General features: G+C 37.8%; 1 protein-coding gene across 2 annotated transcripts; it reads left to right on the top strand.

Annotated features, from left to right (window-relative positions):
* The first annotated feature begins 80 nt into the window (after positions 1-80).
* On the top strand, positions 81-27787 carry LOC108051408 (dual specificity protein kinase splA). 2 transcript variants are annotated; one of them, XM_017133519.2, is made up of 9 exons: positions 81-672; positions 21557-22417; positions 22481-22787; positions 23621-23731; positions 23791-23892; positions 23957-24155; positions 24624-25556; positions 25619-25720; positions 26064-27787. In XM_017133519.2, the coding sequence occupies exons 2-9, from the start codon at positions 21597-21599 to the stop codon at positions 26246-26248; spliced, it is 2760 nt and encodes a 919-aa protein (XP_016989008.1). In that variant the 5' UTR covers positions 81-672; positions 21557-21596; the 3' UTR covers positions 26249-27787. The 2 variants fall into 2 exon arrangements, with proteins under 2 accessions (XP_016989008.1, XP_016989009.1); XM_017133520.2 differs by having other exon boundaries at positions 82-672; positions 23645-23731.
* The last annotated feature ends 140 nt before the right edge of the window (positions 27788-27927 follow it).

Genomic DNA, 27927 nt, shown 5'->3' with positions numbered 1-27927 from the left:
AACAGAAAATCCCTAACGCAATAAGATTTGTCGATAGTATCGAATAGCAATCGAGTTGATTCCACCTCCAACGGAAAACAAAACAAACATTTTTTTACTTTTTCGGCCTTCGGATCGTTCGGACGTGCTTCGCGGTCTCGTCTGTGTGAGTGAGTGAGTGTGCGTGAGTGGAGCGGCTAGCAAGCACAATTAAAATAAAATCGAGTTGCAGCTGTTAATCCAGAGATAACGGGCGATACAATACAATATCATTATCTTTTTACAAAGAAATCGGAGTGAAATAATGCCGCACACAAGTGCATAAAGCGGCGTGTCTGTGTGCGTGTGTCCCCCTATCTTTGAAATAGTAAACAATTAAAAAAAAAGAATAAAAAAGGAAACAAAAACTCAAATTAAAATTATTAAACAAAATAATTTGCAGTGCGTGTAAAATAATTCGGGAAAGCCGCCGCAAGAGCAGCGCGCTGAAAGTGTGTTGGCGAAGCGTGCACACATAAATATATATACCAGCGAATAAGTGCATATAACGTGTACATAATACATAAGCAGTGCATTTAATTAAGTGAGATCCATATAGTTTTGTGCATGCAAAATTGGGAAATCCAAAAGGAGTTTCCGCAGCAGCAGCGCAGCGGCAGAGGCGCCACCAAAGTAACGGATTTTCACACGCGGGTAAGTTTTCTTTTCTTCTTCTTCGTGCCCCAAAACAGTGCTAAAATTTTCATTACGCCAAAGAAGAAAAATTCAATATGTATGCGAGAGCAGCTCCATCTCCGTCTCGCTCTCTCCCTTTTCCTCTCTCGCCCGCTCTCTCTCTGCTACTATCCAATTTAACCTCAACCGGTCTCGTATGCATGTCGCCCATCTTCGACTGTGTGTGTGTGTTCGGACAATAGAGGTCAATGCAATAGTGGCAATTAAAGTCAAACATTCAATAAAATCCGCAATTAGGTTGATAAAACTATTATTACGACATTCTGTAGAACAGACAACAGTTAAGGTAATCAAAATAAAAAGGAGAACAATGTTTGTATAACATTTTTTTATGTTACGTCGTTGTCTTGCTGATTATTTTTTAATTGACAAATAGAGCATTGAAGAGTGTATTCCATTGTGAACATTATTCTTAAAGTTTCAATTAAATGTAGTTATTAGAACCTTTATCTTAAGGTAAAACAAAATATTCTTACAAATACAAAATAAATTAATCGATTTATGTATGATTAATTGATAGATTGTGTAGACTTATAGTCTTTGGTCCAAAGTTAAGAAATTTCAATAATTGTTTAACTCAAAATGGACCTCTCACACTGTTGGTGGTATTGTTCCACCCTCGTCTGTGAGCATCTGCATAAGCATCTCTGTGTGGTTGTGTTTGTGTGCGCTTGTCATTCGGCTCGTTAAAAATGCTCTGCCGGCGTCGCACTCAGCGTTGGCGGCTTCTTCTTCTTTAACTCTCGCGCATTATTTCGCAAAGCTCAAAAGCCTGCTTCTTGTTGTTGCTGCCTTTCTTTCTTCTATATTGACAATTTTTATAGCTTTTATTTGTGGTTGCTGTTGTTGTTGTTGTGACGCCATGCTTAGGCGCTTGTTTCAGCTGCTACTTTTTTTGTTTTTGTTGCCTTGCCGCTCGACCGAGTTGCCACGGTTTTTCTTTTTCATTTTCGGAAGGGGTTGTCGCCTCTTCTTTTTTTGTTCCATTATCTATACACACATTTCTTGATTATGAATGAGTGGTTGGCGGGTTTTTTTTAACTGTGTTAATGAACTTTCCCTGTTATATTTCTTTATTTATTTTTGCTAATTACCCGCACGCACTTTTTTGCGCTTTGCAACACTTGTTAATTTCTCGAAAATTACCCCACACACACATAGAAATGCACTTGTTTCGGAAACTCTCTCTTCCATTTGGTGCTCTCTTTTTTTGGGGGTCCTCCACCCTCTGTTTCACTCACCCTCCCGTCATACGCATTTTTCGGCAAAGATGCATGCCCCAAAATACAAATACACAGGCTTACAAAAAACCACCTTGCTGACTGTCTCGCTCCCACACACATATACAGACACTGGCGGACGCACTAAAACCCGGTTCGTCGTTAGTTTTAAACTTATTTTGGCATTCTTTATGTGCACTGCATTCTCGCCGTCTCGTCGAGTGTCCCCATCCTCCTCCTCCTCTTTGCATTTCTCTTCGCCTCTCGTCTCATCTCTTTTTAGTCTCGATTTTACGACCCAGACCCGCATTTCTAGCTGTTTTTGTTGTTATTGTTTTGGTGTAGTTGTAGTTTTTGTTGCACCAGTAGTTGTAATTGTTGTTATTCTAAGGGGCAATATGGGGAACCAAAATTGGAACTAGTTCACGGTGGATCAGGTAAAATTCAAAAGTTAGGGGGTGTTTCAAATCCAAGTCATTAAAACTATCTTACTTTTAAGAAGACTTTATTAGGCCAGGGACTTTTTTGAAACATTGATTGATTACAATAAAATTTGAGCAATAAAAAAATGAGTACTATTTTGTTAATAATGATTTTAAAATGAGTAAATCAAAAACGCTATAAAAACTTGACTTGTATATGTACAAACCCACAGACATTGAAACCCGACTATCAATATTTTGTAATTGTTTGAAAGACCACCTAATAATCATAGATTTATTGGAATTTTTAGTTTATCATTTTTATTTAAGGAAATATTGAATTAAATTATTTTGCTACTTTTATCAGAGCAATACTCAGAAGAAGAATAAATTAATATCACACATGTATAAATAAATTTTATAAAATCTGACTTAATTGGTGGAAGCATTTATGTGTTTTAATTTCGAGTTGTTTAATATGTAACTGAATCTTAAATTAAAATAAAAAAATTCCTTACACAAAACCCTTTTAATAGACTTTACCAAGTTGCCATAAAAAGTAAATATTAAATCGAAATAATAAAATATCTGGCAGATTGGAACTAGAATTCCCGGTTCTAGATTTATCGCTGTAGCTTTAGCGTTTTACCATTGTTTGTTGCCGTGTCAGCTTCACACACTCACATACCACTCAATCGCACACACAGATGTCAATTTACCTGCGTTTGCAGGTGAGTTTTAGAGTACGTGTGTGTTCTTTCTAAGTGTGTGAGAGTGTTGGGGGAGCAGCTCGATAGCCGAAATTCTCTTTTCGTCTTTTTCGTGCGTTTTTGTTTGAGCAAGTGGAGCAACAACTCTGCAGCACCTCCATTATTCTTTCACCTACCCCTTTCTGAGTTTTGCAACCCACCTTCCTTGCACTTGCTGTCGATAGCAAAGATTAACCTCAAATTTGGGTTAGAGGAACGTTTTTTGGTCCAAAGTTCAAATCTCATTGTTTTTCTTATAACAATAAACATTATATCACTTTCATAAATCGAATTTTAGGGCATCGAAACATACTTGTCAGGAAACACCAAAAATATCCCAGGTATCAATGAAAGAATATATTTCAATCCATTACGGCTACCGAAAGATTATTTTAATTCTTTGAGTAACGATATTTCCTAATCTTCAACTTTAAGAATTAACTGTATTAACAGGGCCCCATTTAAATTTAAGCCCAAACCAACTCTGAAGTATATTTTTCCCTATTATATAAACTTAAAAGCCACTTTCGCTTTATACCGCACCATTTGGCAGACCTTTCCAAGTTTTCCCCATCCAATACATATAGCTTCTGTAAAAGTTTCGATTTATAGATGGCAACTGGGATTGGAGGGTGGCATGTTTAGGGTGTAAAATCTGTTTTTTTTTTTTTGGTTGAAGCTGCTTGCAATGCATCTGGTGCTGTTTTCTGCCGATTCAATCTGCATTCGTTGGAACCAAACATATTGCAGTTGTTTTCTATTTCGATTGCTGCACAATGTAACCCCCCTCCGGTTTCTACACCCATGCAATTCTCTATGTACAGTTTACAACAACAACGCATCGCAAGCCGAAATGCAGTTTAAAGCGCAACTAAAACTAAACAGAGCTTTCCACTCCAAGTGGGTGTCTCTAAAAGTGGGAGGTGTGGGGGGTTTTTTGGGGCTATATACATACATACGTATATCGGCACTGTATGTGCGATTGTGTTTGTTTGGTTTTCCATGTATGGAGTGGAGTGGAGTGGAGTGGATTTTATATCAAAAGTACAGTCGCTTATTGCTGCTGTTGTTGCTGTATTTCATAGTTCGTAGGTATATATGCACATATAGGTACATAAATTGCATGTTCATGCTTCAATAGTTGCATGCAGCGTCCGCAGAGCATTGTTGTTTTTGGTCGGGCAGAGGGGTTGGGGGTGGTGGTACGGACGATGGGGGGAAATGAGTGGTACTGTAGTACCTAAACCTAAGCCGATGCACCAAACTAAACTCTCTGTCGACAAGTAAAGCAAAAACCCAGCTGCAACATCAACAACCATGCTGAACTATAAATCAAAATCTAGAAACGATTCAAGAGCTATTGTGCGATTACGATAACACTAGATTTTGTAATTTCTTGATGGAGAGAAAGACATATTTATTTTTTTTTTCTTAAAACTAAAACATAGTTTTATAAGCGATTTTGCCTAATGCTTCTCAACTCAAAATTCTCTAAAAACTACTAACGTTTAAGGCGGGAAAGGTCAAAGCGAAGAATAGATAAGATGTTTATTTAATTATCAATACAAAAAACTGATAATTGTTTATTTGTGAAAATAGCTGTGAGGTTTTATGTTTTTCCCTACGCTAGTTTACTATCAAGAAGTTGTTGTTAAGATTTTTATATATTTTTTACATATTTTATTGAGGAGTTAAATTAAGTTTTTTAACTTTTTTTTTCTTAAATTTGTGTTTGGCTTTGAACCAATTATTATCGTACTTAATCCAGATAAATAAAAATATTTCAAACATTTTCTCTGATTTTTTTTTAAAGAAGGCTAAGAATTTTATAAAAATCCCAAGCGATATGAAAAGGGTGAGAGAGCGAAATTGTTCAGCCAAAGGAATTCGTTTATTGTTTGGATTTTTTCAAACTTTAAACCTCAAACCATCTTTCCCATCCCAAATGTCCGCACCTCCCCTTTCTTTCTGGGAGTTTTTCTGTCTCTTCAGTTGTTTTTACTTATATATATTTTTATATGGATCCCCTTGTGCTTTCGGCCTGAGGATGAGTGGGTGGTCTTAACTTTGGCTTTGCTGCTCCTGAAAAAATCGATTAAGCGCGACCAAGAAGGACACGCAACTTAAATTTAAAGCAGCCAGTGGAATTAACTAATGTTTACAACGGAATTTATTTATTTATTTCTCCATATAATAACGGCATATGTACATATGTATACTGAATTGCAAGAAGATGAAACTGTAGAATTCTTAAGTTTGATTATTGATTAAATAAGCAGAAACTCCGCCATAAAAAAATGTCACGTAAATAGTAAATGAAAAAAAAGGGAAAATTAACTTATTGATTTTGTAATGAGTTCTGTTTCTACTGGCTTTTCGATGGGGTGTCCTTTGGGGGTAGGGGTTTTTCTGTAAGCTTCCGCTTATGTATAAAACTTTTTCGGCAGTCCCGGCAACAACAACAACAACAACAAGAAGGAGAAGACAACAACTATGGCAATATGAGAAGGCTGCTGCTGCAATGGGTGGGGGTGGGGGGTTGTAGGTGGGTGGATGGGTGGTTCGGTGGGTTGGTGTTGGTTTTTTCAAGGGGGGAGGAAAAGCAAAAGAGGGGCTGTGGAGCCCTTTCCCCCTTTACGTTTGTTTGTGTATCGGGTGGCGTTAGTTGAAATGCAGACGTTTTGCATTGTTGTTGTGGGTGATCCTGTTTTTTGGGGTGGCTGTGGGTGGTGCTTGGGTGGATGGGTGGTCTGTGGCGGCGGCTCTGTGGCTGTAAAATGCCCCGAAACGGTACAGCTGTGCATGCACATGTATATAAACATTTTGCACACACACACACACCGACACACACAAATACAAGCAGAGAGCGAGCAAGAGAGAGGAGCATGCAAAAACAGATACATATACAAAACAGGATAAGAGGGGCGTCCCGGGGGTGGTGATGCGGAAGGGTGGTGGGGGTCGGTAGGGAGTAGAATGGCATGACAGGGTCTGCTGGTCTGGTCGCCTGCTTCCTTCCTCGCATAGTTCAAGTATGCATATAATATCCGGGCTCGTCGGTACCCGAAAACGAAGGCCACAACAACAACAAGAACCACAGCATCATCCGATGAACCACCACCCCCTGAACCACCGCCCATCGAAGGCCTACGCACAGCTGTGGTCGAAATTATAGCAAATGTCATTGTCCAGATTGTCAATCTAGGCAGATTGAACTTGTGGATGCCCCAGATCTTTTGAGATTTCAAATATCTTGAAAAAGCTTTTGAAATTATGCTGAAAATCGCACATCCGCATTTAAGCTATATTTATTAATAAGTTATTTCAAGTCTATGGTATACCGATACTAACTAAGAAATTGGTTAAATAGGGATTTATTATTGCTTCAAGGTTAAGGTTTTCAGCAGTGGCTACGTAAATTCGCAGTCTTTAATAAATAAAAAATACGAAATATATGAACAAATTAATTATACAGCAAACCAGATTATTAAAGCAATAAAAAAAGACGGCCTTAAACTTGAATTTAAATTATTTTAATTGTCTTATCATTTTATTAGATTTATTTAGAATTCCCAAATGAAACAATTGAATTTAGTATTCTTATAAGCATTATAATATAATTCTGATAACGAGAAGTCGCATTTCCATTTCGTCAGTAATCTGTTTTACAATTAGGTTTGTTAAAAAAAATAAATGAGGATGTTGATAAGACAGACCCAATATTTGTGGTGCACAAGCAAACTCACTAGATTTCGCTGATAGATAACAAAGTTTTCGTAATTTATGGACAGGGTATATTGTGTTATTATTTTGACACCAGCTGTACAGTGGTGTACTGAACTTAACAGTGGTGCATAAGCGGGGAGGGGAGGGGGTCATATGTGGTAGGGTGGTGGCTCGGTCCGATGTGTTGTGTTCGATATGCTTGAGTGGATTTCCTACCGTTTTCGGGTGGCCATCTGTGGGTGGCTTACTCTGGTACCTTGTGGAGTCTAGTGGCACAAATGTGTCGCCGCGAATGTGTGAAGCCATCCCCCCCCAGTGCAGCAGCCGCCCCTCTCTTTCTGGTCCCTTGTATCCTGGGAATAGTTGCGTAATCTATGCGATGATATGCCTACGCTATTGTATATCACTGAACTTCCTGTTGCAGGTCGATGCGAATATGGTTTATTTGTGATGGGGTTTGGGGTCAGTACCCCCCCATTTATGCAAATTTCCACAAATTGTAATGCCGAAAATCCGAATTTGTTGATGCTCCTCGTATGGTTTGTGTGTGAACATGAAACGTCGGACGGGAAATTAGTTTTAGCCACATAGTGACCCAACACAGCCCCCCCGCTTCTCCCTCCTACTGCTTTCGCCCATTAATATTACGCAATTTTAATGAAAATGCCAACGACGGCAATGGCAATTAGCGCAAATATCATCGGCAGTGGGGGAATTATTTTGGAAGGGGCTTTGGGCACCTCAAAATTCAATATTCTGCAATTATTTATGAAACTGGCTTAGTTTACCCCAGACCCACAATATACCAACTATAAATTGCAAGCGCAACTGTACCACCCACCTGAAAATGCAAACTGGTGAGTAATCCTAAGCCAAGGGGGTGGGAGTTGGGTAGGTTTTGGGGTTGGGGGTGGTGGGCTTAGTGTGGGGTGGGCAGGTCGCCACTTCGATTTTGCGCGTTTGGCAATTATGTGGACATGTGTCTTGATGTGCCGCCTATGTATATCAATTTATATATACACAGTTCAACGACTATACCTTCAACCACGAACTGCAAATCCCTTTGCAGCGGTTCTAGGTTATTTTTCTTAAAACATCCTGTCTAAACAATAGTATTTCTTTGGTCTTTTTAATGAAAAAGTTTAAAGCCTTTCAGTTTTCATTCGACTTTGACTTTGACTTTTACACTCAAGTTTAAGGAAAGTTTCCTTGCTTATCGAAATCTAATCCGGTCTTTTAATGTACATATTATTTAAATTACGGGATGTTCTAAAGAACTTTACAGTCCTTAGAGATACATTAGGATAATCCTATATTGTTTTATAAATATTATACTATAAATCAATTATTATCCTCAAATCAATTACACAAATGTTTTTTTTAATGCTGAAACATTGCAAAGTATATGGTTATCTAGATTTTAAGGAAGGTAGTTTATGGAAGGTAGTTTATAAATAAAATATCTAATCTTGAATGAAAGCGAAGCATTTTCCTGCGCCTTTAAATTTGTTGGTTTTATAAAGTTTTTCAGAGGTTTGTAGTCATGGAAGTTTTTGAGTTATGAAGACATGGTTTATTGCATTTTATTTTGCAGTTTTTTTTAGGCCAGTACCAGTTATAGAAGTTCGACTGTATATTTTGTGAGGATTTATATGTGTGCGGAGGTAGCGACATCTCCGCCTCACATAACACCCCACCCGGGTTTTCGGTCATAGTTTTGTGCCACCAGAAACACGCCCAAAACCAAAGGCAATAACAGCAACAACAGCAACCAGAGCAGCTGTCATTGATGGGCAGGGGGTGAGGGGTGAAACACCTCCACCCCCACCCACTCCACCTACATATCAGCCACCCCCTCCATATTCTCCTCACCCCGCTGAAGAGTTGCCTGCATAAAATATTTCTAGATACACATTTTTGTGTTAGGGCAAAAAGTAAAAGAAGAAGCAGGCAAAAGAAAAAAAGTTACCCAACATACAGACAGGCCAAGAGGGGGTGGGGTTTTTGAGGGGTGGCGCGTGGGTGGCGCCATTGGGTTGTGTTGCTATGTGGGCATAACCCCTGTGGGCGGAGGCGAAAAAAAGGGAGCCCAGACGTAAAGGCTTCCACTCTCTTTTCCTTCCTTCCTCTTCTTTAAAGACCCATTTTAAAGGTTCGCGTAAAGTTTTTAGAACAGCAGCCGCCCACTTTACATTTTCCCCAACCTCTTTTGAGGATTTTCCTCCCCTCGGCGAACCGCATTAAGTGAAGTAACTTGTCGAATCTGTTTTTCTTCTTGTTTCATAATGGTTTTTCTTGAGAGTTGTATTATATTCATGAAAACTAAGGGGAACTGTAAAACCTTTCGCCATACTAAGAAGTGATCCTTAAAAACGGTAACCCATTAAGGTGTTACTAATTTTTAAAACCTCTTAGGTTAGAGACTCCTTATCGTAGGTCCTTAGACTTTAACGGAAGCTAAGGTTTCTTAAACCGTTTTTAGATATCGGGCTTAATGAAACAAGCAATCAGTTTTACGATTTGTATTTTAAATATGTATTTGAAGTAGTGGTAAAAAGTAGAACATTTTATTAATAACTGATTAATTCCTTTTATGAATGTTAAAGAAAAAGTTATATTTCCATGAAAGTGTGCTGGGGTTGAAGAGCAAAGAATAACCGGTATCTTTCAGTTGTGAAGCTTAACTATAAAATACTTGTTCGTCTTGTTGCTTTTTGCGTTGTTTTTTGGTGGTTGAAATTTGTTGAAAAGTGCGTGGTTTTTGCAGGTGAAGGGATGGGTGGGCGTTTTGAACCCAAAAATAGGGTGGGGCAGTCGGAAATACCACCCACCGTCTGCTAATGACATCCCAGCTTATTTCTGAAAACACATTCCTTGCCATTTGTTGGGATTAACTTAATTTTGCACTCATTATATAAACAAAACTTTTGTTTTTCAAGGGTTTTTTGCAACACATTCACTTTGTTATCGCAAACATTTTTTAGTTGGTGCCAAACTTTTCTTTGTGTTGTTGGCACATTTCGATGTCGATTCCACCTCAGTTTTTAAATTGTTTCTTCTTCTGGTTTTTGGTTGCTTGGGCTATTTGGTGGCTCTTTAATTGCCTGATTAGCTGTCCCGATGCTTGCACACTCAGCTGTACATAATGCCCCCTATGTAGTGTTTACTATATACACGAAAGTAGAACCCAAACGGCGGAATATGAGTATGAGTGTGTTGCGTGCACACAGGCAAACATTCCATGGCCGTGTATATAAGACGGCTCTCTCGCTTCCTCTCTCTCTTTCTCTTTTGGTATCGGTCTGTCGCCTTCTCTCCCCGATTCCACCTATACCCCCACCTCCTCTTCTTCTTCTTCTTCCGATTCGACATCTTGGGGCTGCTGCGCTTCGGTAAATTATAATTTATGCACATCTCGATGTGGTTAGTATTTTTTAATGGCCGAATTTTGAGCACATTTGAAGAATTTTAAGAAGCATGTCAGCTGCTAAATATCCATTCAAATTTACGACACATATCCCGTTTATTGTTTTTAAAAAATAGTTTAAATACTTTTCACAAAAAAAGTAGGAACTCCCAATATCTTTTGTGATCTAAAAATCTCTTAAGAATCTTAAGAGATTATCTCTTAGGTGTGAAATATTTTTTGGAATTCACAGATACTTTTCTGCAATTGTTGTTTTTTAAAATATCGCAACGAATATATTTGAATACTTTACGAAATTATACATCATTCAGTTTCTTAAGAATTGTTTCCGCTACTAAATATCGTAAACAATTTCAAATAATTTCCTGTGTTAATTTAATACGCAACATTTTGTTTAATTTTTATTACCATCTTCTAAAAATAATATATTTTTAAAATGATTTGGGATAAACATATTGTTTTTTAAAATTGTTTTCATTAAATCGAGCAATTGTTTTTATGAGATGCTTGAAATACGTTAAAATGTGTTGTTTAAATACTTCCCGTTGGCCATAAAACATTCTTAATTTTCGACATGCATTTTTTTGTTGCTATTTAAATGGGCAGCTGTCAGCTGCTAGCCCCCTCTCTTTCCCCCACTGCCACCCTCTCGCTTTGGCATTCGGTGCCTCTCAATTTCATTTCATTTAGTTTGTGTTTGGTTTTTGTGTTTTTCTCGTATTGCCATCTCGTTCGAACATTTGCTTTTGGCCGCTTGAGGCAATTGACCGTTTAAATGACTTTTCTGCCGATTGTTTTTTTGAAAATGTTTCTTATATTTGGTTGTGTTTATCTTTGAAAGCTAAAACAGAGTTGCCATCAAGCGGTATAGAAACATTATGGGTGGCATTCCAATTTTCATGGCTATAACTTTTGACGCTGAGTACAGTAACAAAAGTCCCAAAGCCATATTATCAACTTTTTTGAACCAAACAAAAATATAGAAAATCATTGCTTCCAAAAATGTTTTTCTCTGCCCCAGTTTTTTTATTATATCGTAGTAATTATAATTTTATGTATGGAAATAAAACTTAGGTTTAATAATATTTACCTAATCGGTTTTCAAGTGCTATTAATTCATTGATATGTACATCTGTATATGCGCTAAGTACTTAAACATCTATTTAACAATCAAATTTTATTGTAAAAACGGAAAATGCTAAATGTGAAACTCATTTAATGGCATGGTTTTTTTTTTTCCTCCATTGTATTTACTTAATTTATACGTTCTCCACAAAAGATAATGCGCTGCCGTAAACATTTTGCAAAAACTTACATCGATTTCCTTATTTTGTGCTGATTTTCATGGTCAGCTCTTGCTGACTAATTATTTAAAGGTATCAACGATAATTATTGTTGGCCAACAAAGAAGAAGAAGAAAACCGCCAGGTTGTTGTTTGGTTGTTTGCTGACGATCATTTCACTCAAGAAAAAAATTATAAAAAAAAAAACAAAGACAGACGGCTAAAAAAAGTGGCAAAGCTGCTTTTTTGTTGTTATTTCTTTTGGTTTACCTTTTTTACCTGTTTATTTTCAAATTGCTCCATCTCGTTCGCACGCACACCCCAGCTACTAGTACATATGTTTGTGTGTATGCTGACCATAAATACATATATACCTATACCTATATATATATATAAAGAGAGCGAGAGAGAGCGCAAAACACGCGCGCGAGCTCGTTACACGTCATTAAGTGCAAAAATAAGAACAAGCGCATAAAAAAAAGAATTGTGCCTCACATAGAAGGCAGCGACTAATACTAGTTTTAGTAGCAGTCACTAGTGCTTGTATTAGTAGCTGCAGTTGCAGCATCACTTAACTCGTTACCGTTATTAAGCTGCATCCAGCGATTTCTCTTTTTTATTGGCCAAGATCACAAACTTATTCCCCAGAGAAAATTTTTTGAAATAAAAATGTATTATTCAAGTTCAGTACAAAACATGATTTGATAATAGTACATAAAGCAATGCAATCTATATTTTATAATACAAAATGTTCTGTAGCCTAAGTCAAAATTGATCACGTAAAGATCTCTACGGGTACATATTTATTTCAAGGACACTCTAAAGTGCTTAGATTATCAAGAATTAATGAATTGCTTTAAAGAAAAATTTTAAGCAAAAACAAAATAAAGAAAGTTCTTATAACATTTTTTGCGGTCTTGTAATAAAAACATAGTATTTGATAATAGTTAAATAATCAAACTTAAATTTCACAACTTTAAACAGTGCACATTATATAAATGTTTTGAGTATAAATTTAAAGGCCGCAATAAAAAATGTGTGTTGTAGCTAAGTAGCTTAAGTAAAATTAGTCTGTAGTTATCACACATTGGATTAAGATGAAATACTCTGAGTCAGCCTTAACAACAGTCAAATTGAAAGTATCGCGTACTCTCAGACCCTAAATACATATGCTTATATACTTGGGCCGTTCGTCAGTGTGTGTATGTATGTAAGTGTCGCCCTGCTTATCAGCTAGAGAGCTAGAAAAAATGTTTTCTCTTTTTCCATTTTTTTTTTCGCTGACATTTATTTTTATACGCCATGCATATGCACAGACAAATGTACAATACTTTTGGACTACACATATTCAATCGTACATGCTCATGCAAACTATGCAAATCCAAAGGGTTTGATTTGCCAAATACCCAATCTTCAAAGTGGGAATATTTATCAGTATATTGACTCTTGGCAGGAAGTGACGTGGCTCAGATGTAATTATGTATAGCAGCCGCTTGGGTTAAGTAAATAATAATACAGCGGGCGCTCGATAAATATAAAGAGGTTGATTGGATATGTACTTCAAATCATGAAATGCTCTGATAATTGAAATTAAACATTTTTTAAGCAAACGTGCAACATTTTTTTGCTCTTGTTGTTTTTAAATAAATTTATTAAGAGTGGTTAACCCTATTCGTAAAATATAGTTTTATTTTAAATGTCCTGGGAAGAGGATACTAAATTTTATTGAGTACACAGAGATGTTGTAAAACAGCAAGACACCCCATTTTCAGAAGCTTACAGAATTGTAGCCCCTCCCCATTACAGTCTAAGACATAAACACAAAATAAATGTATTATATATATGTATTTGAAAGGTTGTCATGGTGCACGCTCCACTGTGGCCGCATACATGCTCCTTTGAGTACCTTCTTTATACACACCCTATTTGGATTGATAGGCGGCGTATATACCCCTCGACTACCCTTGACAGGGTGCACAATGCAAGTCTTTGGGACCTGTCACCGAGCATGCAGTTTGCAGGCGAAAAACGCGTGCTAAGAAACAATTACACGCTAATATGAGTACATAGAAAAAAAAACACAGCATTTGCATATTTACATGAGCGCCTATATAAATATGTGTACGTATGTGTGTATATATTTTTATTCGCGATGGTTAGTTCAAGGCTAAAGTTTATTATTACTGCATTGCCTGAACTGCTACTCGTTGGCAACTTTGATAAGCCTATTTATAGAATGATATTTACTTAATTATACTAAATGGCAAACGAAACTGAAATCTCACTGAGAAATTGAATGAAATTCACGAATTTTTCGCACTTATCGTACTATGTCATAAAAAAAACAGTTAAGTCTGTGTGTGTGCGAGAGAGGAAAGTATTGGCTAACTGGTTTTTGTTATTTCTTTTCGGGCGCTGCTTTTACGCGTTACTTTTCGGGGTTATTCTTAACGCTTCTTAGCGTTTTTCTCTCATTTCCATTTCCATGCAGCATTCAATCTTTGTTTTGCCAAACCAAAAACCAAAAAAACCGAAAAAAGGTAAAGCACAAAGCCTAAAAATAGCCAAAACAAATAAAAAAGAAAAAAGCATAGCAACGCGTTGGTAATTTGCTTGATTAAGTGGAATTTTTCCAAAGCATTCGAAGTGCAGGCGTCAATTGCTTGGCGAGCGAAAGAAGCTAACAAAATAAAACCAGGAAGCCAGAAAGAATTAAGCACGCTGAAATTTTAAATGTGCCAAATGCAAATGCGTAATGATGTACGCTACACAGGGTGAATTGTGAAATCTGAATTGTAATAAATAGATCGGTTGCCTTTTCGCCGTTTCTCAGCCAAACAGTCAACGGCCACCGAATGCCATAAAATACATGCTACACAGTCGAGGGCAGATATATAGCAATTACTATTTAAAGTTAACAAAACATTTTAACTTCATTAGATTCAACCATTTGCACTTTTCTGAAACAATGTTATATCTCTATTCTAGAGATTTAAAATATCTTCATAAGATATCTTGCTATTAAAAATATTTTATTTTCCAAAACTGATTAACATTTGTGTCACATTTTTTGTCATATTACGTAATTGCAATAACTTTTGGGATAAATAACAGTTTTTAAGATAAATAAATATACCAGATACCAGTCTTCAACAAAATATATGAATTTCATTTTATAAGCATGAATTGGATTTAAATATTGTTTAGTTAACAGTAGTGCTTTTTTCCTGAACACCATTAATAAATGGAAGCAGATTTTTTCTTATCACTAATTTAATGGCCCCAGTTGTACTAACATACACACATACTGTGATCCAAAAGAGGGAGAGGGGGCGCATGGATAGACAAAAGCAGAGACGGTGACGTTGGCAGCGACGTCGGCAGAGTCGGTCGGTCGTTTGGGTTTATATACAAGTTGAACCCATTGCCTATGTGAATATGCGGGAGTGTGAGTGGAAAACATACACATTCATGGATGGGACTGCTTATGTACAGCAAAAGTAACAACAACAAACAGCAAAGACGCAACGTGAAGAAGAAGAGAAGGTGGGCAATTGCATATTTCACCGTACAATACATACATATATGAAATCAAATATTTATGTATAAATATGGTATATAGGCACTACCTGCGCAAATGGGCAAAATTGCAAATTGACATGATATGTAAATTGTTAAAGTTTTTGTCGGTTAGTTTATTAACCTCAAAAATTTAAAGAGTTTGCATGGTCTAACGTAATTATTTAATAATAAAAGGTGTTTTATTTTGGTCAATAAACATTTACGTACATAAATATAATCTGCTCATATTGACCAATGGATAAGTTTTAAAGTTCTCGGTTCCTTAATAATTGTATTGTTACCAATTGTAGCAGTGCTGCTATACTTTCTCCTCATCTTGTCCACATGCAAAGCTTATCCCTGGAAAACAAAATATGTGGTATTAAAAATGAAGTAAGACCCCGTTTTTTTTTTCTACTGCGGGAGGCGAACAAAGCATTAAATGATGCTTTGGCATCGGCTTCATCGCTTTTTCTTCTTCTTCAACTTATTTTTTCTTCTCATTCACAACAACAACAGTAAACAAAACCAGTTTGAAAGTCATTAATTTTTAGCTTGTCTTTGCATTGTTGCTATTGCTCCTTATGTATTGTATTTACTGTTTATTTTGTTGGCCACACTGGTCAAGAGCACGAAGAAAAACAGCTGTTCAGCACCCCCTCAAGATTTTTTTTTTAACTTTGCCAATTACTCAGCAGTCAGTTTCAGGATATGTGTATACTTAACTGATAAGCAAGAATAAAATAAATAAAATCAAATCAGAATGTAAAGAATCTGTTTCTATTTTTTTGTGTTTGTCATGCAGTGCACGTAATTAAATGGGGCCTAATGTTCTAGTTAACCCATTTAGAACTTTTTGTTGTATTCATTTGTTCGCTGTTTTGAGTGCTGACGAATTGCTCAATGCTGCTTATCGGTTGTTATAAATAAACGCAACGAGAAAAACAACTACATAGGTACAGTGGTCTATTTGCGGAAACTGTCATTCGGCACTTCAGTTGATTACATCAAATGGGAACCTTTCAGCGAAAGCCCTTTCTAAAACTTTTGTGAAAGGAACCCTAACAAGAAACTTACTTCGATAAGATTAGCCAATTTCTGAAACGATTTGTTTTAGAGAATTATGTGAGATAAGAAAAGTATTATTTCAGAGAAAGAGGAAATTGACAAAACATTTCTTAGAATATTCTAGACTTAACCACAGCGATAAATGTTTGTAAGTAACAGCTCATACTTACATTTTTAATTAGTTTTTTTTAACTGAGAAGGCCGTATTTATTATACTTTTATTGGTACACCGAATTCTTTCTTTATTTCATTGGCTTATTCATATTGACTTCTCTTTTTTGTTTTATCATAATTTGAAACCAAATATGTAACTTATTTAATATGAAGTTATACAAGCATATGTTTTTTCTTTCATAGGGACATTTTTAAGTCAACTTCTGAACATCCGGTCGTATGTGCAAATATCTGTCTGTGGAATAAAGCTATAAATTGTTTTCCATTAATTTTATATATATATTTATTATATAAGTAAATATATGTGTTGTGGGAATGAGTAATCAATTTCCACTAAGGTCAAGACCTCTGAAAGAACAGATTTTTGATATTAGGTATTTATTATCTCCTTAGTTTCAGAAGTGGAACAGATTTCTACACATGTACGTAGTTCTAGCACGTATTTCGAGTATCGGTGCAACTGCAAGTCGAACTCTTTGAATGCAATTTGATAGTTCGCCATAGTTTTCGATGACATCACTTGAATGCATTTGTGAAATTGCCCAACGTTTGATTTAGGTTTTGGGATTGGGATTGGAATTGTTTGGGATTGTGTTTTAAGCACCCGTTGCACCACCCTCCCAATTTCGATTCAAAATCCCACCATGGATGAGTAAATATGTACGAAGGTCGGTCGCCCCCCGCCCACTTCCCCCACCCCATCCATGTACAACAAGTCGTGCTCTTTCGCCTGCTCTCTCTCTTTTTCTCTCAGCAGCCAAGCAGAGACCCCCACTCCACTCTACTAAATCCCCCGTCCACCCCGTGAGCCCCTCTCCTCAACGCCTATGTACAATGGCCATAAGATATAAGATATGCGCATTTCTTATAATGTCGAACCGAAACGTGGCAAAATAAATATGTTTGTTTGCTAAGCTGTGTCTTGCCTTTTAATCATTTTAAAGATTTTTATTTCATATTTGTTGTGTTTCAATACTTTGACCCATAGGGGGTTTTGAATGAACATTAATAAAGAATAATAAAACGGCTTCAATAAAGATTGTGGAAGAGTTAGTGACAAAGTCCTTGGGCTCTATTAAAAATTCGTATTCATATATAAAGGTACTAGAGAAAATCGTTGTAGTTGTATTTGTCGTAGTGGTTTAAATGAATTTAGATGTAGATTTTACAATTTATGATTAGTTTTATAGCTCGAAAGGGTTAAGATGAAGATGTAAATAATTTAATATTGGCGTTTCGGGTGGGCGATTTTAAAGTAATTCTACCGTGTTTTGCAAGAATGTTGAGTATATGTAAGGAATTTTTTTTTTTTTTTAATACCTTCAGATATTAATACAATGCTTAAAATTCTATTCAACTTAACTTTATGTATGAACGAAATTGAATATGAAACTTTACTCCATTATCAATTATAAATTTTTTCGTATTAGGTATTATTAAACTGAGAATTTTGAAATAGAATTTTTGAGTATGCATTAGCATAACCCCAAAGTGTGAAAGAAAGTTAAATTATAATGATTATTTATCCCAAGGGCCGATAAGCAACTAATATGCAAATCAATGGGTGGGAGGTTGGAGTTGGGGGTGTAGCAAGGGGATAGGGATTTGTGGGGTGGTGCTTTTGGGTGGCCAGACCCCAAAAACCGCTGCCCGCTTACCTCTCTCTTTCTCTCATTTCGATGTCGTCTCGCGTGTGTGCGACGTGCGCTCTCTTCTTCCATCTTACTCTCGCTCTCCCGCTTCCTCCTCTCGCTCTCACCGCACCGCACCGCGTTCACTCTCTCTCTGTCGCTCTCACCGCAGCCACATCCAAACACATTTCGCTTGCTTTGCTGTTGCTCTTTGCTTTTGTTTGTGTTGTTGTTGTTACTTTTGTTGGTGCTGCTGCTGGCCGCGCTATGTACACAACTGTACTTTTGATTTAACCTTATTTCTTTTGCTTTTTTGCGTCGTCGCTGCTAGTCATTCGCCTCTAAGTTTATTTACCCCCTCCCCATCAGTTTTTTATCTCCCTTGGTCACTTTAATAACTCCCTAATATCGCCCTCGCTCACTTTGGTATTGATATCTTTGACTAATCCATGTAAAATTCCATCAAATTTGCATTTACTGAATGTGAATGTGTCGTCATCATCAATATTTTACCTCTTCAGGTGCCAACGACCCTTGAACTTGCACTTGAGCATAAGCTACACTTGTTCCTAACTGACCCCCTAAGATCATCAAGTATCTGAGTATCCCACAACCTATTGTGAAGTTAAGCTGTGCAACTCAAAAACGCTAATTGAAGCACATTTAGCGCGCTATTAAACACAATTATAGTCATACAAATGCCAAACGTCGCAACAAATCGATAAAGTCGGCTTTTTTCTCGAAGCCGGCCAGGGGTTAAAGGGTAAGGGGGTGGATAATGCCTGAGGAGGGAGTGGAGAAGCTATCATCACGCATAATGGTCGCGAGCATTAAAAAGCATCTATAAAAATTTAAAAATGTTTGCATTAATTTAATAAGAAAAAGCTGACAATCATCAAAGCACACAAACTCACACACTTTAGCAAGCAAACATACACAATCTCACGCTGTGGAATTAACTCGTACAAACAGGCCAACAAATTCAACGCACAGTGGCAAATATTCTTAGCAACAATCGTAAAATTATGTATTACAATTAGGCCACAATAAAAAGAAAAAGTTTCAAAATAAATATTTACCAATAGTAACAATATTTTTGAGGAATTAGGTAGGTTTCATAAAAATTACGAAAAAAATGTTACTACCTATCGGTTATATTTTTGAGATATTTAAAATATACATTTTTTTAAACTGTTAAACAAAATAACGATGTTAGTTTAGAAGTAATAGGTAAAATGTAACAAACAATATTTATTTTTTCTTAGGGAAATATAAATTCCCTAATGTTACCAGAACCTGTTAACCACTGTATCTTTTTCACTCAATGTTATCGTCGCCCACTATCGCGCAGCACGCTTTGCCACCTATTATCTGGTACACCCCGCGAATGCGACCCACTGTGCACTGATAGCGGACAGCACAATCTGATGACGACACAAGTGTCGAAAGTAACGAGACTCCGCCGACAGCCGTCGTTTTTAGGGGAGCGGGGAGAGAGGAAGAGCTGGTTGGGGAAGAAAAAATAATAAAAAACGAACGAGTAAGCGTGCTCATACACTCGACTTACATAGTATGTGTTTGTTTGTGTGCTAACTTTCAAAGCGAGTTAATTTATAGCACGTTGGGGACAACAATGCCAAGTTGTTTTATTTTTTTTATAGTTTTTTTCTTTTTTTTTTGCCCCAGCTTTGTGTAATTATGCCATTTGATTCGCTTTTCTTCGGCCGGTATCTGCAAAAGTGGATTCTTCTCGGCAAGCTCCGTTTTGCCAGGGTTGTCACCTGCTTTAAGGTATTTATTTTACGATCCGTCGTTTATATTTCATTTTAATTGTGACGCTTATTGCTGGTTTATTGTTGGTGTCTTGTTAAAATGATTTCATTGACTTTTTGATATTGTTTGTGTGTGCTTTTCAAAATCAGCGGCAGGTGAATGTTTGTCGTATTTGCTGGGCTTTGTTGTTTGTGCTTTTGTGCAGCTCAAGTTGCTTGAAAGGTTTATTCACCTCCCGCTCTCACGTGTCAGGTAGCTCTTGTTGGTTTGTGATTGTGTGCGCCTGTTTTCGCTGGTTTGAATCTTAGCTAGTTATTCTACTACTAAGTACAGTGGAGCTCGCCGAATAAGATGTAACTGGAAGTATACATATATACATATGTACATAAACGTTTAAAGTGACCTTGGATTTCTTGTATATAAACGCAAAAGTTAATAATAGAGTAATCAAATGATGCATTTAATATTAATCACTATTAGTTTAAAAGAAAGTCTCGTTATGGTCACCCAAAACAAATAATCATAAAAAATTTTAAAGTAGCTGAAACTTAACAAACCTAACTTTTTGGGTCAATTTTAATAAATTATCATCCTTTTTTTTTTGTGGGCAGAGATTTTAAATCATTCATTCCCTAATTTGTCAAATTAAATAAGCTGGTTATTGCTAGCGAGTCACCACAGTCTTACAAGTTTCTCACCCCACCAACTAGCTTGGTTTTCATGTAAATTTTCTTGTAGCCGCAAAACCAGCGGCTTTGTATGCGAAAATTTGTTAAATCGAAAACGTGACTTGTTTGTGGAGATGTCCGAATCGAAAGAAATATTTCGCTTTGGCGCTCTTTCACTAACACAAGCGCCACAAATCCACTTACACTTGCATATCTACGATCAAATCAGATTTGATTTGTGATTTAGTGCAGCTTTCTCCCATCTCTTTTTCATTCCTTCCTTTTTTTCTCCTTGGGGGAATATGTATACATCGGTTTACAACAAGGTCATCGCCTTAATAAATTGAAATCGGATATCTTTATTTTTTCTTAACACGGAAAAGAGAAAAAGGTGATACAGATACAGATACATTTAGGGGTTAGACAGTCGCACTTCCGCTTTCAAAGTGCCATGATGGCAAAAGAAAAACAAAACGAGAATAAAAATGGTTAAAAGGAAACCCAAGTTCAACCCTTGGTAAAACACGAACGCCACAATATCCCCTTTCCTTGCCACGCCTCCTTAACCCCTATTCACACACAACCCCGCTATGAATGTTTACAATAATTGACATTTTTTATGAAAAATTTCTCTTGTTTTTATACCCTTGCAGAAGGTATTATTATAATTTTATACAAAAGATTGCAACGCAGTAAAGTATATATATAAAGTATATATATTCAGCATTACTAGCTGTGCAAATTAGTCTCTCAGTTTTAAAGCTATTTGGATGAAAGTCTTATTTCTATAACGACGAGACTATATCATATAGCTTTCATAGTAAAGACCGGATTATAAAAAACAGCTTCGTTTTTATTCTTTCAACATATTTTAAATTTTACAAAAATTAGTGGTTTATTAAAAGCTGCTTAAAATATTGTTATTTTGATAGAATTAAATCTCAGTAATAGTCCAAAATGTAACTAATTTCTCTAAAAACCTTATCTATGTTCATTGACACATTATTCAAAAGCGAACGTTAAAGAAAGAAGAACGATATAATCTTTAAATCGTGTGATTAATTAGTTAATAATAAACCCAAAACTTTTCCCCATTTGGTCACCTTAACTAATCGATTTTCTTTTCCTTGCTCTTTGCAGTTGACCAAGATACAACATCACGACGACGCGACGAGCGAAAATGGCCAAAATGGAGGTCGACGACGTGGTCGACTTGAGTTTAGGGTCCGGTCGTGATCCGGCGTTGACCATAACGCCGGCTCCATCTCCGGCGGCGCTTAGTAATCGGGATCTGCGAGCGCTGACGGCCAACAACACGGGTCTGACCATCACTCCATCTCCGGCGCCGGCGACCAATAATGGCACCACCACCAATAGCAGTAACATTAACTCCAACAGCACCACCAACAATAGTAGTAATACCACCAATAGCTCCAGCACAAACAACAACAGCATCAATGCCAGTGAAGGGGTCACAGGTGCGACAGGTGGTGGTGGTGGTGGATCCTTGGGTGGCGGTCAGGATGAGAATAAGGTTCAAAGGCGGGTCCTGCGACCCCGAACCGAACCCAAATCCTATGCCGAAGCACCGGACATTGTGTTATTACCCGCTCGCACCAATGGACGTCAGCAGAATGGGAATATAGATTCTGAGACAGATGACGAGGAGATGCCGCCCTATGTGCCCATCAAGGAGCTGAGTCATGCGGAGCTCAAGGAGCGTGAGAAGAGTCTGAGGAAGCTGCGACAGGATTTGCGTAATGAGGAGACCAAACTGATGCTGCTCAAGAAACTGAAGCAGTCGCAGCAGGTGATGAAGGAGAATATGGTGGTGACCCCGACCAGCGTTTCGCCCAACAATCCGCTGGCCGCAATTCCCGCCGCCCTCACCTCGAAGGGATCGCTGAGTGTGACGCCGACGTCGGCTGTACCGCTGCCCGCCCACAGCAAGGGCAGCAGGAGCAGCTTAAGCGGCAGCGGCGGACCGGCAGTGAGCATCAGGTGAGAATTTGGATTAATTACGACTTTGTGTTATTTATTAATAATGCATTTTTTAATCTACAGCGCCACCAACAGTCGAACGGGAAGCTCAAGTTCAGCGGTGGCGGCCGCTTCTGCAATGGCAGCTGCAGCGGCCGTCTTGAGCGGTCAACATCGCAGCAGCAGCAGCAACTCCATCCTGCCGCCGCCAAGGTCATCGCTGCCAGCGGGCGCCACATTAGCCGCCGGTACCACCATCACGCCCGCCACCTCCTCATCACACCGCTCGAGCAATCTGCCGCCGCGCACCAACCTGCCGAATCTCACCATCACGCCCTCGGTGACCATCACGCCCACATCGGCGCCGCCCTCCAGTCTGAAACCACGCAATGTGAGTTATTGTAATGTAATCGTTGCCGTAAGCGCCGAGTTTTTCTCTCACCTTTTGTCCAAAAGCACCAAAGACACTGCAATTCACTACACACATATATAGGAAAACATTTGATAAGAACAAACATATTCAAAACACACTTAAGAAACAAAAACTCACGCTTACCAACACAAAACTCATTTAAGTCTAACACACTTACCACATGAAAGGAGCAAGATATATCAAAAACTGCGATTAACTAATTTAGAGATTTAAAAATGTTTCCCTAAGAAACATGTTTAATTTATTTTAAAATTTTAATATAATTTAACCTGATTTATAAAATTGTAATATGCCTAACTATTCAGAAATCAAATCCAAAACTATTTAAGTTCTGAAGACCATGTTTTAATTATTTAAAAGAGAAATGTCAATTGTCATTCTTGTTAGAGGTGGAAAGATTTCGCAAATATTGTATTCAAGTGTTTAGTATTTTTGCATATTATACCTTGATTTCTTATACCAATTAAGGCTTGCATATGTATATGTTTGAAGAAACCTTTCGATAGTTCTTGCTGCGTAACACTAAACAACATTAACAAAAGTTCACAACTACTTTTCCAACATTGCTACTAACACTACTCACCTGTCAAATCAGCCGAAGTCGGCCTCTGTATGGGGATTTTCCAAAAACCGAGGAGGCTTCGTGCAAGTGGCACTTAATATTCCTTCATTTCTCGTATTCATTTAACTTTAACTAATATCCCAACTACTAAAAACGCAACTTTGCTCTGTACCCATATTTGCCATCCTGTAAAAAAAATCAAAAAACAAAAAATCGTTGAAACATGCAGCCTAATATTTCGGATAATTCGAAGGTACCTGGGACCATAAGCAATTCTGTATCCATCACGCCGGCGCTACCACTGTCCCAATCGCATCAGAATCAGCACAACGAGCAAAAGGTGAGTGCTCATGTCAAGACAATTGTTTTATAGATAATTAATAAACTAATTAACGGCAGAATGATCGCTCCACGCCAAGAGAAGATGCTCAGACACCTGCTCAAAGACAGGCGGCAGCTAAAATGGCCCTTCGCAAGCAACTGGAAAAGACGTTGCTACAGGTAAGTGAAAATATCTGTTACGAAATATAGAAATTTTGGTTTTATACTCGTTTATCTTCAATAGATTCCCCCACCAAAGCCACCACCGCCAGAGATGCACTTTATACCCAATCCCAGCAATACGGACTTTGTCTATCTTCTTGGTTTGGAAACTGTTGTGGACTATTTGACCGTCAACAAGAAGGCCAATGCTGTGGCAGCTCCCTTCCGTTGTGCCCAGTGCAAGATCGATTTTACGCCTGTGTGGAAGTGGGAGAAGCAGAGTAAGTTCATCCTTAGATCGTGAAATAGCTTACCTATAGAACCACTTTAAAAGTTTGTTGCCAACTTAAATCTCACATAAAGCACCTTACATTCTACAATAATGGTAAATTTGACAGATAAAACGACTTGAAAAGTTAAATTTCATTTTTAAACTTAAATAAAGTAACATATATTGTATAATAAAGTTAGACTCTTACTTTAAAATTAAACAGGATTTTATAAAATGGATTTTTTTCTGTATTAAAATAAAGACTGAATTAAATTAAAAGTCAATCATCTCCGTTCTGTCTGTCCCTTACCAAATTTATTAACTTAATCGTTCAATACTAAAACATTATCTCGGTTTAATACTTATTTCAAAACTTTTAAGACCAAACAAATAGATAACTAATCTAGATAGATAACTTGGGACCTAAAATCTAAAAGAATACAAACTAATCATCTAATGACTTTCTCTCTATTTACAGCCAACAAGGATCCCAAGGTGATTTGCGAGCAGTGCGTCACCTCGAATGTGAAGAAGGCTCTTAAGGCGGAGCACACCAACCGACTGAAACAGGCGTTTGTGAAGGCGCTGCAGCAGGAGCAGGAGATCGAGCAGCGTCTGGCCAGCCAGAGCAGTCCCTCGCCAGTGGACACCCATGGATCGAGTGGTGGCGGTAACTCGCTCTCCGTCTCCGCCGTGACCAGCAACTCCTCATCGTCGCACCTGCAAAGGGAACGGGAACAGTTGCAGGCGACGCACGCTTCGGCGGCGGCTGCTCTGGTCAATTTGCCGCCGTCGGTGACGGTGATACCCACCAAATGCCACACGCCAACACCAGCGACACCGCGTCCAACGCCGCCGCCACCCCAAAGTCAAGCCACACCACCGCCGTCTTCGGGTGCGTCGCGATCCTCGCGAGCAGCTGCCACGGCTGCAGCGGCCGCCATTGCCGCTCAGCAGGCGGGAATCCTTAGTCCCGGACCGACAGCAGCGCATCACCATGAGGCGTCCACCTCCTCCAGATCCTCCCGCAACGATCGTCTCGATCACCATCACCAGTCGCAACAGCAACAGCAGCGCGATCAGCGCGACAGAGATCAGCAGCGGGATCAGCAGACGCAACAGCAGCAGGCCCAGAGCTACGACAAATACTCGGCGGCCACGCTGGCGGCGGCTGCTCATCTGAGTGCCCTTGGCGGCATGGGTGGATTGAACATGAATAGCTTGGCCAGTCTGGGTAACCTCGGTAATCTGGGCAACCTCAGCCAGCTGGGCAATCTGGCTGCATTGGGAGGATTGGGCAATTTTGGAGGAGCCTCAACGGGCTCATCTAATCCGGCGGCAGGACTGGGCAATTCTTCGCCAGCTGCCACAGCGGCGGCCATGCAGGCTTTCCAACAGCAGCTCTTTAGAGGTGGGTTTATATGGGTTTTGAAAGTCTTTATATTTTACTAATCTGTGTACTCTTTCTTTTAGCTCTGGGACAAGGTCTTGGAGGCAATCCGCAGCATATGATGCAGTTTGCTCCGCTTCTGTATTCCTACCAGATGGCCATGGCGCAGGCGGCACAAGTGGCAGGTAAGCCATCAATAAGTTTAACTGGAAATTTTATAAATGACTGCGAACAATAGGAAAGGCATAAATAAAATATCTATTTATCTTATCTCCTTTTTAAACTCAATTTAAAACCTACTTTTAGCTCATGATAAATTGAGTTTAAAAATTACTTTTAGTTAATCATGAGGTAGAGTAAATAGGACTAAATGTTTTTTTGAATATTCATTAAAAACCAATAAAAGTTTGAAATAAATATCTTAATTCAAATTAATTTTATTAAAACCAGTCAGTTAGTGGGTTAAACTTTTAAAATATTTACAAAACTGTTCACAGATTGGAAATTGATATATGTTTTTTGTTTTAGCTTTCAACAATAACAACAAGAAGAGCAGCTCATCCTCCGGATCGGCGAAGAACTCGAGCAGCGCCAGCAGCATGGCGGATGTTCAGCGGGCGGCGGAGCTGCAGCGCCAATATCTACTGGAGATGATTCCACCCCAGCAACAGAGCGGAGCCAGCGGCAGTCGCCAGAACAACTGGAAGGCCTAAGAGGCCGCCACTAACGACAAATTACAATTAATATAAAACTAAACAGAAGCAGATGCAGCAGCAGTAAAAACTATTTTTATGGTTTTCTTGATTAGGTAATTTTATAATTTTAACAAAACGGAAGAAACAAAAAGAATTATTAAGAAAACAACATCAAATATACACGTAAATATTAATTATGCTACTTGTAAACAATAATTATACATAATTATACAAAACGGAAGAAGCAAAACAAAGCCGATCTAAACATAATTGTTAGTAGTTTCCTTTTTTGTTACCACTGCATTAAATATTTTAATTAATTTGCCAGCCAGAATATAGCAGCCGATAAATGAATGCAACCTTTTACGCTCCTAGTAATTGAATATTAAATATGAATAATATTGAATCCTAGCTTGTAAGAAGATTGCCCCGTTTTTCTAGGGGCACACACACACACCATTCACTCCCCCCTCGCCACACCTTTTTGTAATTGTTAACCTTTTTTGGGGGTCCCAAATAGGATTGGTAATCCTTATCGATAGAAAGCCCGCTCCCATTTTGGTCTTATTCAACAATTTTGTCGTACAATTCGTTTAGTTTGTAGCATCGTGAATAAATCTATAAATAATAATAATTATATTTTTTAATCAATTTTAAGCATATGCATAGTATTAGTTGTAAACAAATTTTTAGGGTATAATAAATTACAGAAAACAATTACACAAAAATTCTTGCATTGCCAGCCACACCACATAATCCACGTTTCATCGCTCCACACACACATCATAATCATTTCCGATATCAAATCCTCCACATGCCTTATCCATGTTACAGCTCCGATACGAAGTTAGTACTGTTATTTAGTTGAGACCGCAAGGGATCCAGCAACCATATAAAATACCACGATCGTCTCTTAGGACTGTTTGATTTTGTTCCAATTCAAATGCAAAACATACATCGAAAACTAAAAGCTAAAAACAAACCGTAAAATATTTTGTACATATATGACAGATGAGATATTCATCTTCGGTAAACCGAAATTTATATACTCTTCCCATTAGAACAGAAACGATCTTCAGGTTTTCGATTCTCCATTGAAAGTGAGCTCCCCCCAAAAATGGGGGAATATGGGCAGACATGAATATAATATTGACTGAATATTAGCATATACACAGAGTAGGAATCTAGACAGAAGCAGAGGCTTGCATAAATCCCTAAACATACGAAGTAAAACATATATATTTTTGCTTTATCGGACGGCAGTTGTAGGTTTACATTCAGGCGAATCATTCGGAAACAAACCAAATTCACTTTGGGCATGCGAAATCAAAATGTGATCAAAATATGAAATTACAAAAAACGTAAGAAAATGAGAATAAAATGGAAACAATTAAATGGAAACAAGCAGATGAGAAATTCATAATTAATTTAAGCTAAATAAAAAAAAACTAAAAATGCATTGTAATTCATTCGGCATCAGTTTCAGTGTGTATGTGTGTTTGAAATTCTATGCTAAATGTAAAACAGTATAAGAATATAACAGTTTTTAAACCAAAATTGGTTGGTTTTAATTGGTTGTAATTTTGGGAGGAACTCAATTTATTATATTCGTTGATTAATTTTTGAGTTAACCATTTGAAAAAGGATGGCGGTATTTTTTAAAACTGAGCGACTTATGGTCTAAAGCAAGTTGTCAA

The sequence above is a fragment of the Drosophila rhopaloa genome, unplaced genomic scaffold (genome assembly GCF_018152115.1).
Source record: "Drosophila rhopaloa isolate 14029-0021.01 unplaced genomic scaffold, ASM1815211v1 contig_163, whole genome shotgun sequence".
Classification (NCBI taxonomy): Eukaryota; Metazoa; Arthropoda; class Insecta; order Diptera; family Drosophilidae; genus Drosophila; species Drosophila rhopaloa.
The sequence above is the reverse complement of the archived record's forward strand: the minus strand, read 5'-3'. Positions and strand labels throughout refer to the sequence as shown.